The 12,200-nt window shown below is 48.8% G+C and overlaps 1 protein-coding gene across 1 annotated transcript in view; it reads left to right on the top strand.

Annotated features, from left to right (window-relative positions):
* Positions 1–12,200, top strand: part of robo1 (roundabout, axon guidance receptor, homolog 1) — a gene marked incomplete at its 5' end in the record, with an annotated part of 237,583 nt that overhangs the window by 178,934 nt on the left and 46,449 nt on the right. The window contains 4 exons of the mRNA XM_080527703.1: positions 257–414; positions 7,439–7,559; positions 8,980–9,118; positions 9,337–9,464. Of these exons, the coding sequence (XP_080383829.1) occupies positions 257–414; positions 7,439–7,559; positions 8,980–9,118; positions 9,337–9,464 (546 nt within the window). The remainder of the gene's footprint in view (positions 1–256; positions 415–7,438; positions 7,560–8,979; positions 9,119–9,336; positions 9,465–12,200) is intronic.

Genomic DNA, 12,200 nt, shown 5'->3' with positions numbered 1-12,200 from the left:
ACCATCCTCAGGTCCTCATTCGACTGTGTTGCCGAAGATCACGTTCAATGGTCTTTACCGTCAATTCCGAAGCACCACAAACCTGTATGAACCTGTATGAACCTGACTGATACGTCCCTTTCAAGTGTTACTTTACTGCCAAATGTATTGGTGTATACTGTTAACTTTGTTATTGAAAATCGGACTTTCGTCATGTGACGTCGTCGGCACTGTGCTCATGGTAACCCTTCCTTCTCCTCTCCCTCTCCTCCTGCAGTTCTCCGGGACGACTTCAGACAGAACCCTGCTGATGTGATGGTGGCGGCGGGCGAGCCTGCTGTCCTAGAGTGCATGCCTCCCCGTGGGCATCCTGAACCCAGCATATCCTGGAAGAAAGATGGCGCCAACATCGATGACCGAGATGAGAGAATCACTGTGAGTAGTGATGTGCCTATGCTGTGTGTGTGTGTGTGTGTGTGTGTGTGTGTGTGTGTGTGTGTGTGTGTGTGTGTGTGTGTGTGTGTGTGTGCGTGCGTGTGTGGGTGTGCGTGTGCGTGTGTGTGTGTGTGTGTGTGTGTGTGTGCGTGCGTTCATGCGTTGTCGGTGCGTGTGCATACACTATGTGACTATTGAGCTTCTAAGGCAAAGTCATTGTGTGTTGTGCCCCCACCTTCACCTTCGACACACTCTTATTCTAGCCTACCTTGATTATGCAAGAAGTAGTTGCAAAGTCCAAACGCAGCTAGAACGAATCAGTAGAACATTGATTACTGTTGATGAATTATATCGGACAGTAGAACTGACTCTATACGTATGGGAGGGAACGAGGAGGAAGTTTGTCTCCGAAGCTCTTACAGACTGGAAACTTCCATCTCTATCTGATTTACAGAGTTTGAGCCTAACCACCCAATTAGTCTGTTTTAATTAAGTGTGTCGCCCAGAACTGCAGCATCAATCTCCAAGCCTCCGCTTACTCAAGGTTTGACCTTGATGGAGCCGGAACTGTCTGGTGTGGCACATTCCTCTTAGTTATTTATATTTCTAGGAAGTGATGAGAGGTCATTATCTTTATCACACACACTGACTAGATGTTCACTATAGGGATGGATGGATTGAGTCAGCAAACGCACACACACACTCACACACACACACACACACACAGATGCACACACACCCACACACGCAACCACACGCACGCACGCAACCACACACACACACACACACACAAGAATGCACGCACACACACACACACGCACACACACCACGCACGCGACCACACACACACACAAATGCACACACACACACGCACGCGACCACACACACACACACGCATGCACGCAGACACACACACACACACACGCACGCACACACACACACACACACACACAATCACACAAACAGAGTCAGCAGTCAGAATAACATGGTTGGACGGAGACGAGGATGTAGTCATGGGGATTGTAGTTTCTCATTTCAGGTTCTGACTCAGAACTGACTTTTCTCTCTCTGTCTGTTACCACCACCCTGGGTGTTGCTGGCTCAGACCCTCAGCAGCTAAGTAACACTGTTACCACCACCCTGGGTGTTGCTGGCTCAGACCCTCAGCAGCTCTGTCTGTTACCACCACCCTGGGTGTTGCTGGGTCAGAGCCTCAGCAGCTAAGTAACACCAACATTACACTAAGATCCAATAAGGACTAACAGCCAATTGCAACACCCCTCAAGACAAATAGATTTCCCCGTCTGCATTCAATTAATTAGATTTAGATAGATTTCCCTGTCAGTGAGAATGGTTCAAACGCTAGCCTCCGTGTGTGGGAAATGCTCAGGTTTGTGGCCTGAGTCAGACAGGGACACGACCCCTGATTTCCTCCCTGGGCTGTTTGTGTTGACTGTATGGTAGCTGATATAGCTTCATAATCAGCCCAGGCAAACACATCCATGTACCACGCTGTGCTGCTCGCCTGCTCCACTCTCACACACCAGCTCTAGAACTCATAAACAGTATGAGCGCTCATCTCCCCAGCTCTCCGCCCACTCGCTGCTCTCAGGAAACATTAGGAATGAGCGCTCGGCAGTTGAACGGTGTAATTGAACGAAACAAGCGCATAATCTGGTTTAAATTGAATCAAATCATATCTGTCTCTGAATGCAGCCAGCAGTTACTGATAAGGAGAGGGCTTTTATACCAGCCCATGAGTGTTGTTTTGATGTCTCTGGGTACCCGTGCGCAAGAGTGTGTGTGTGTGTCTGTGTGTGCGTGTGTGTGAACCAGGGGATCAATCGGCTGTCTGGTGGGCACGCCACAAACAATACCACACCTAGTGGCCACTTGTGGTACTGTAGTCCAAAAAACACAACTCAAATGTAATTCCAAGTAGGTGTTATCCCTGGACAAATATGGTTAATTCCAGCATGACTTTGATGTTCTACAATGACTTTGAAGTATCGAAAATCATGCCTGGGCCTTCGTATTAGTTTTTTATATTTGTTTTCTATAGCCCATATCAGACGATAAACATTCTCTCTTACTTTGATAAAGCGCTGATGTGAGCAGCACGGACAACTGATAGAGACATCTGCAACAGTGCAACTAGTATTACATTAGAGTCTCTGTGCAGTATAGACCACTAATGTAGCCTAATTATTAGGTTGGCAAAAGCTAGGATATTTGGACCACCCACGTTCTGTGGGCGAACAGACCAAAATGGCGGATTACCAAGAGAAGCTACTATTATTGGAATGACGTCAGACTTCAGCGTGTCTCTTCTTTCTATTCTGTGTCATTGGTGTGAACGTGGGCTTTTAGTTTTCCAGTATTCTCGTAGTATTCTATGTGCATTTGTGTGTGTGTGTGTGTGTGTGTGTGTGTGTGTGTGTGTGTGTGTGTGTGTGTGTGTGCGCTCCTGCACTTTGTTGGGAACTGCATTCTTTCTTTGGGAGAACAAAGCCTCCTCTTCCCTGTCATCAGGGTTTCTTCACATACACCTGGTGCACATCGCCCCACCTCTAACCCATTAACACACACAAACACACACACACACACACACACAGACACACACACACACACACACACACACAAACACTGCCTTGAGGACTGAGAGCTGCACTGTTTCCGCTCTGTGATATGACAATATGAATATGACAGAATCACAATCTGAATTATGTATATGAAGTATACTTGCACACACAGGAAATTGACTTGGTGAGGTTGAACAGCTCCCGACATAACACCTCGGCACATCCTCCACACAGAGACACATACGTTGACCAGCTGTGCTATTTAGAAAACCTCTCTGCAATAACATCTGTTCATGTCACTTCACCCTCACGGTTGGAACTGAACGTGGACTTTTTTTCCCTTTTTCTCTCTATATCTCTCAATTCTGTATTTGGTGATCCTGTGCAGTAGTGGGTTGATGAATCCATAGTGTGCTGTGCTGTCCTGTACTGTAGGTTCAGCCTAGCCGCCGGCAGAGTTTGGCCCTGCGAGGTAGATGACGCGAGCGTGTTTGGTTAGAGAGATGTTTAACAGCGCAGCGCGGGGGCTGTTCGTCTCGCTCCAGAGCGCCTTTGGTAGGACGGTGGACACGTACAACGACCGGTCCCATATGGACACTTAAAAACCGGGCCCGACACATAAAAACCGTAGCACAGCCACGCGTAATTGACTGGGTTGACTGATGGGCGGAACATGGACGGCGCACGTTGTGTGGATGCCGGCCCCTTCGGGGGCTGTATAACATGTCTAACAGCTGAGGAGGCTCTTCAAAGGGATCTCCAGCACCACCGCCCTATGTGGCTATGCGTTTGGTTTGGACTGTGCCTCCCCGCCCCCCCGCCCCGCCACATTGGTCGTGTTGGGACGTGATGTCCTTGACAATGACAGGCAAGCCTGCCCTCCCCACAACCACCACCCCACCCACCTGCAGGGTTTACTCTGTGATGCTATGCTTGGCTGGGTTGGGTTGGGCTGTGCTGGCCTGTGCTGGGCTGTCCTGGGCTGTGATGTGCTGTGCTGGGCTGTGCTGGGCTGTGCTGGGCTGTGCTGGGCTGGGCTAGGCTAAGCTGGGTGCCACATGAGAGAGGAGACATCCAAAAGAAATTAGGCAGTAAACTTCATAGAGATAGAGACATCAGAGAGAGAGAGAGAGAGAGAGAGAGAGAGAGAGAGACACCTCTTTCCCCTATCTATTTTAGAAAGCTGTGTGTTAAGACATTGACTAGCTGTATACCTTGCCACACTCCACAGCCCTGGGTGTTCAAACGCGCACAAGGCACACACATACACACACACGCACCCCCCCCCCCGTGAAGCCGACAGGGTGTGCGAGGTCTTTTATTAGAAATGCTGCTATTCCACTGGGAGCAGATGGACGTTTGTTGTTGTTTTTGTTACATTCTTCACACCTGTACAAAACAGGCCTGTCTGGGGGGTGAGGCCCGTATAATAGGAACAAAAAAGCCAAAACATCCAGCTGACAGTTTGAGCCTAAACCATGTTAGGCAGGTCTATGGAGAGAATCAGTCAGCAGCAGTCAGTCGCACAATATGGCCGAAACGCCAGCGCATTGTCTTCCCCTTTGCCTTTTGTTCCGGAGTTGTGGGTGATTATCGAGCTGGAGAAATGAAGTGCCGCGTGAATACCAACACAACGTGGGGGCTGAGTGGGGGTTTCCGCATTATCAGCGTTGCCAAATGGCACGAGACAATAGGCAGCGGCATGAAGCTATCTGGCTGTAATACTGCTGGGATAATGGTGAGATTGTGGGCTCTTTCAGCAGCCTCTGTGTTGTGGAGAGGGTATATACACAGAGAGAGAGAGAGAGAGAGAGAGAGAGAGAGAGAGAGAGAGAGAGAGAGAGAGAGAGAGAGAGAGAGAGAGAGAGAGAGAGAGAGAGAGAGAGAGAGAGAGAGGTGCAGAGAGAATGGGACTGCTGCGGTGCTCTTCTTCCATTCATGCTGGGCCACTCTGGGGAGGAGGCCCTGCTGCTCTAGCACTCCAAATATTCACACACACACACACTCACACATACACACACACACACACACACACACACACACACACACACGCTCCCGCACGCACACACACACACACACACACACAAACAGACAGAGGTAGGAAAACTGATGGAGTGGACTGATCGAAAGTGGATCCTCATGTCAAAGCCCTGTAGGACCTCTCCCTTGCCTCCCCCATCCGTCTGTCCATCCGTCCGTCTGTCCATCCGTCCGTCCACCCTACCCCCTGTCCCAGTGTTTTATCTGTTAAGCCCTTCCTCAAACAAACAGTAACGTTAAGACACTTCAAATCCTTCAGGCACCACATGGGACTGCCTGGTGTCCCCTTCCCTCCCCTGCCCCCCCCCCCCCCCCCCCTTGTCTTCTATCTAAAGTTATGCCATAATACACCATGAATATTAAACAGAGTCGAGGGCGCCGAGAAACGCCTCAGAACTGAAGAATGTGTCCGGTCTTGAAGTGGGCCGGGCGGCGGTCCCCAGAGAACCCTTGGCTTCCGCTTCGCAGCTACTTGGATTCAACTGGAAGAGAGAGAGAGGAGAGGGTGGGGATCCTGCAGTAAGGTTTTGTAAGGGGCATTGATTCTCTCTGGTGTTTTTTAAGCCCCCTTCTTCTCACAGCCCTCCTCCACAGATGGGCTTGATGAAAAAAACGCCACAGATAGGTTTGGCGAGCACAGAGCTTTCCTACTATTCTATGAATACACACACTGTCATTCACTTGACACACACACACACACTTCCGGAGTGTGGCTGTGGGTCGGGTCGGTCGGTGGCGATGAGAAGGAGGTGTCACTCTACGTTAGAGATCTGCGTGATCTGTGATAGAGCAGGGGTCGTCCTCCGTCTGCCCACGCCGCTGTACCTGTTCTCAGATCTGTACCTGTTCCCAGATCTGTACCTGTTCTCAGATCGTCTCATTGTGCAGGCAGATGGGAGTGTAGGTTGATCACAGAGAATCTAGATTGAGTGATGAATTGAGATGTTAGATGTCTAGACCATTAAGCCGGGAAGTGAATAATACATACAGGTACCTGGAATGGTGTCTGAGTGCAGGCATTGTAAAGCTAGTAGTAATAGTGTCTGCGGCTAGTACACACACGCGCATGCATGCTCGCACGCGCACCCCTTCCCCGCCACACACGCACACAAACACACACACACCACACAATGCATGCATGTATGTGGACGTACACGTACACGTACACGTACACGTACACGTACACGTACACACACACACACACGTACACACGTACACACGTACACACACGCTCACACCTGACTGGGTCTCTAATGAAGGGATCTGTTACAGGGTGGGGGTCCCGTCCCAGGCTTGTGGGCTTGAGGTGTGTATTTAAACCCTTAAGCCTCCTTGGAGCGGGGGGAGGGGGGGGTGGGGTGGGGATCAGTGGTGCACCCTGTTATTGTCTCCCCCTGTTCTGACTGGCAGGGCTTGTCAGCTGAGAAAGGGACGCCAGGGGGCCTGCGCTGGGGCCGGGGCTGCCTCTGTGAGTGCCTGAGAACAAAGCACCTCCTCTGGTCTGTAATCAAAGCCATGGGAAATAAGCAGGCGTCACACTCACCTGGACTGACAAAACAGACACACACACACACACACACACACACACACACACACACACATGCACAAACACATGAATACGCACACACACACACACACACACACACACACACACACACACATGCACAAACAAACACACACACACACACACACACATGCACACACACATGCACAAACACATGAATACACACACACACACACACACGTGTGAATGAGAATACCGAAGTCAAAACTCACTGCTCATAATTATTTGGAACACGCTCTCCTCTTGGAGAGAGAGAGAGAGAGAGAGAGAGAAAGAGAGAGAGAGAGAGAGAGAGAGAGAGAGAGAGAGAGAGAGAGAGAGAGAGAGAGATGTAGCGTTGTTAGTAGTGGAGCTGGAACGCATTTGCGGCTGGAGTAAAGCTTCCACTGCCTCAGGTGTACCCTTTGGGAACTGTGGCTTTGTAGGTTTGGAGAAGGGATGTTTGGCTAGGCTTGCCCTGAGGAGGAAGCAGGCTGACTGACAACATTTCTACAAACCACAAACGGCGATGGAAAAAAGAAATAAAAGGGGCAAGGAGATCCTTGTTTTCTATCACTGTACGGCGCACACAACATAACTGACCAAGATTCGTGTCTGTGGGTTTGTTTTCTTGTCAGGACATGACATATTGATTTGGATGTCACACTGAGGGCCTTGCCTCTTGGTTGTGTAATGACTCATGCCTTCCAAGAAAAAGCCTTCGGGAGAAATCAGAGTGTTTTCTTCTTCCTCTGTGACAACACCGGGTCTCTCTCTCTCTCTCTCTCTCTCTCTCTCTGGCTGACACTCCACTGCGTCTCACCTTTCCCCTCCTCTCTCCTCCGGTCTCTCTCCTCAGATCCGCGGAGGGAAGCTGATGATCACCAATGCCAGGAAGAGTGACGCAGGGAAGTATGTGTGTGTGGGAACCAACATGGTGGGAGAAAGGGAGAGCGAGATCGCCGAACTCACTGTACTGGGTAGGTAACCACCCTCACAGGGAGGTACACACGCACACACATGTGAACACGCACGCACACACACACACACGCACATGCACACACACACACACACACACACACACACACACACACACACACGCACGCACACACAGGCACACACACGCGCACACATTGTTTCTGTTTCTGCTTGTTTGTCTACAAGTTCCAGATGTTTCACTCCGTGTGTGAGTTTCCTAGGAGACTAAATGGTGTCAGTGACCCCCTTCATGAAGAGTGTGACATGGCTTCAGTCTAACAGTTAACCATGAATCAGAGCCCCCCCCTCCTCCAGCCAGCTGTGCCCCATTTCACCACGAGTGACCCCTGACCCCCCCACAGTTCTTTCAGTATACAGCATATCCCAGACCGCTGAACTCATGTCCGTCCACGCCATTTCCCCCTACTTCCTGTCCCCATAGGCTTCTTATCATCTTCGGCTAGGAACAACGCCAAAGCACGCATATCCTTTCGACATCAGATAAATAATTATTCATATAGGAATTCAGAAGAATAATACCGCGATGGCTTCAAAAGGAGTCAGCCCTTAGATATTGTTTTGCTTCTTTGAGTAAACATCACAATGCTAAAACTCCCAACAGTCCCATTTGAGAGAGAGGGGGGGGAGGGGAGGGGGGGGGGGGGGGGGGTTCAAGTCTGAAGGGGATGTTAAGCAGGGTAGCTGAGAGAAAAGGTCAAACTATTGGGCTGCAATGTCTGAGCCCTGGGAAGTATTAGAAAACAAATGTTGGAGCAGCAAGAGTTTAAAGGTATTAGGAAATTGTCTAAGTGATTTGGGCTGGAGAGGGAGTCAGCTGGACCCGTGGGGGCTAGGGTTAGTGAGATGGCTATCTCTTCTCTTTTCATTTCATGGGCTTATTTCCAAACCTTCATTTTGATTCCAAACCCTGCTGTAAGGCTAGAGGATGGAGTACAATAGCAGGGTGATACTAATGGATACTAGAGCTGGACAGTTCAGATGTGGTGACTAAGACATAGACTCCTCAGGTTACCTTTTGTCTCCACAGCATGACTCATGGTCAGGGTCAGAAAGTATGAATGCTCTCATACTGCAGACCCAGTGCTTTTAGTTTATTTTTTGGTTTAACTTTTACCAGCAAGTCCCTTTCAAGCCTGATAACTTGTTTTTCACTTGTTTTTCATGACATGGTAGGCTTGGTCAAGATTGCAGCTCCAGTATAAAACATCAGATGTCCCACAGTCCTGGAAGAACATACACTAAACCATGGCAAATGAACAATAAAATATACATACCATAACTAAATCCATCATTTAGGAACCAACTTATATAACTGCAGATAACTGTGTTGTGCTGTATGTTGTGTGTGTGTGTGTGTGTGTGTTACCGGTGAGATAGATAAGTGTGTGTTTCTGCGTGCAGAGCGGCCCAGCTTCGTGAAGCGGCCTGGCAGCCAGGTGGTGCTGGTGGATCAGAGTGTGGAGTTCAGGTGTGAGGCCCGGGGTGACCCAGTTCCCACCGTACGCTGGAGGAAAGAAGACGCAGACCTGCCCAAGGGAAGGTACTGGATGACTCATCACCTGGCCCCCTTTACACAATACCTCCCTCCTTTCCCTCCCTCCCTCCTTCTCTTTGATCTGTCATGCGGCTTTGTCTGTATTGAATGATCAGCTGATGCATCTCTGTTGGAGTGAGTGTGTCTGTGTGTGTGTGTGTGTGTGTGTATGTGTGTGTGTGTGCCTGACCGTTTTGCCTGTGTGAACTCCCGCTCCCATCCAGATACGAGATCCGCGAGGACCACACCCTGAAGATTCGTCGTCTGACCTCAGCGGACGTGGGGTCTTACACCTGCGTGGCGGAGAACATGGTGGGCAAAGCGGAGGCTTCTGCGACCCTCACCGTGCACGGTAAGACCCCAGAGCTGTGACATTTACAAAGCAATGCACCATGAAGCACTCATTAACCCTTTATAAAGCCTACATAGATACCTGATAAATCAATATATTGGGGGTATTGTGAGTGGTCCTTCATACCAGTTGTCATGTACACAGCTGCTTTTACTTTAACACTAGAACAGCCTGTGAGTAAAAAAAAGTGTTATATCTTTGCACTCGATAACATTTCAGGACCCTCCTTTCATTACTTGTCCTAGATATGTGAGTTCTACCACCCAGGATCCTTACATTTTCAACATCACATCAGGATAAGCTAATATAAAGCTATTTTGTAGTTTTTCTGTGTAGGGGGCAGGCTAATTTACAAGCGGCCAACTAGTGGTCGTTGTGTGTAAATAGCAGCTTAGCATTGTAAAAGAGAACGCTGTTCTAGTGTTAAGGTGCATTGATTGTTCCACACGTTTCGGCCCATCTCAAGGTCTTTTTTCAGAACATTTTCAGTCATTTCGGTGATCACACCCAATTTCAGAGCTTACAGGGTTCTCACATTGCAACCATCTTCTCTCAATTAGCCGATTGATTTATAATAAAGAAAAAGCGTCTGGAAATCCATAGAAGCTCTTAGATTTTACACATGGCAGCTCGATGATGATCGATTTGCAGTCGCTGGATATCACGAGCGGCATGGCATTCCTCCAGAGGCACCTCCTCCTTTGCTCATGTCGAAGACACACAGTATCAGTCGCCAGGCCTCTGGAGAACCTCAGTGTCTCCAGTGGTCCCACTTCAGTCTACATCCTATTAACACAAGGAGAATATAAAGCAGCTGGTCACAGAGTGTGAACGCCCAGAAAGGAGTCATTCAGCTGAACTGGGGAACTTGGATATACACCCATCACCCCCCTCTCCCTCCCCGCCCCCAGTAAAACCCTCCTGAGGGCCAGGGGGAACACTGAAGCCATTTAACGCCAGAGTAATGGGAATGTATGGAGGGGGAGAGGGAGGAAGGAGAGAAAGGGGGGAGAAGGGGACTCAATCTATGATCAGTGGGCTCAATGTACTGGGGATGGATGGAGGGAGATGGGAGGTGGTTTATTTGGGGGTGGCTGTGGCTCACCACCAGAGCAGAACGAACTGGGAATTGGGGTGGGGGGTGGGAGTTGGGTTGGGCGGGTGTAGAGGGTAGAGGGAAGGGGGTCACTTGTGTAAATGGTACTCGCAGCAGTCCTTCCTGGGAGCTATAAAGAGACAGGATATTTGAATTCCGCCGACTTGTCTCCCTGTAGGAGAGCCCTTTGAAGAACCCTTTTTTGGTGCCATGTAGAACCCTTGGGGGGGATCTTCTTCAAAGGGGTTCCCCTACGGATTGTTCAAAGGGTTCTCTTACAGGGGGCAAGCTGCAGAGCTAGGTACTTTATAGAGCTACTTTTTGGCGAACCTTATTATTCCAAAGATGTCGGAAAGCCTTGTCCATCCTTTTCTGCTTCCCATGCACTGGCCCAACCCCGACCCCAACCCTGAAGCCCTGAGGTCCTCTCAGCCTGACCAGGGACACAGGGAGACCTGGGGAGACAGAGGTTCAGGCCAGGGTAGAGAGGGCCTGGACACTGAAGAGTTGAGCTAATTAAAGACAAGCAGGCCACTGGCCACAGTCCCACACCAGGAAATGACATGGCTTCTAATTACAGGACCAGGGATAAGAAAAAGAAAAGAAAGCAGCATAATTGCAGGTCTGAATGAGGCACAGGAGACGGAGAGCAGATAGGGAATAAGTGAGATGTAGTGGAACATGTGGATAAAGAGAGAGAGAGACTGACAGACAGACATAGAGAGAGAGAGAGAGAAGGAGAGAGATAGAAATAGAACATGTCACGCACTATTTGTCTCCTATTTGATGGCTGCCAGGAGAGTTGGCACATGACATGAACTGATCTGTCGTTGGTGTTATGGTATCCAGAATGATCTGTGTCCTGTCAGTTCACACAGGGATAACAGGGACCCAAAGGAAATCTTTAAATGGGCAATCTTAATTGGATCCGTAATATTGGGACTTTAACATGAATGATATATAGCCATTGATTATTGCAGATGATATAGACATTTATAGATGCCTCATGAACTTAGTTCAACTGTATCTGATCTGAACCCAAAATATAATTTTATTGTTTGTAAACAATGACACTGTATAGCATCACAACGTGGTTATCATCATTTTCAGGGCTTGCTTCCAGAGCTCTGTCTATGTAATTGAGAGTGATTAGATAACCCAATTCCCATCCCTCAGCTGTTTACCAAGAAAGTGACAGGGAGCCCTGCTTTGTTGTTGTTTGAATTACTGATTGCACTTTTAAGGCAGAAGTAATAGTTTTCACCTGTTACAATAAGAGTCAGTATAGGCTTGTTGCTGATGAGTTGCATGAAACTCTTAGACAGTTGTCGAATGTCATTTGAGTGGTAAAAAGTGGTTGGCACAGCGTGCGACACTGTGATAAATAATGTGTTCTGGTCTTGGTGATAGTTTCGCTGTTATGTTAGACCTTTATAGAACTCGAACCTAGAACATCATGTCCTGCCCAAAAAACGTGCTGATGATGAATATTATTGTCCCTTATGTCATAACAAAAATGCTGAAAGGGTTAGTTTGACTGTTTTTATAGCAGTATTCAGTGTCGTTTGGATTATTTCTCACCTTCCGTCGCCAGAGTGAACAATGTCTACATTGTGCTGTCAGAGCCCGGTGCTATTTTT

This window comes from Nansenia antarctica, assembly GCF_963989245.1.
Source record: "Nansenia antarctica genome assembly, chromosome: 3".
NCBI lineage: Eukaryota > Metazoa > Chordata > Actinopteri > Argentiniformes > Microstomatidae > Nansenia > Nansenia antarctica.
Note: the sequence above shows the minus strand (reverse complement) of the source record. Positions and strands in the feature narration are given on the sequence as shown.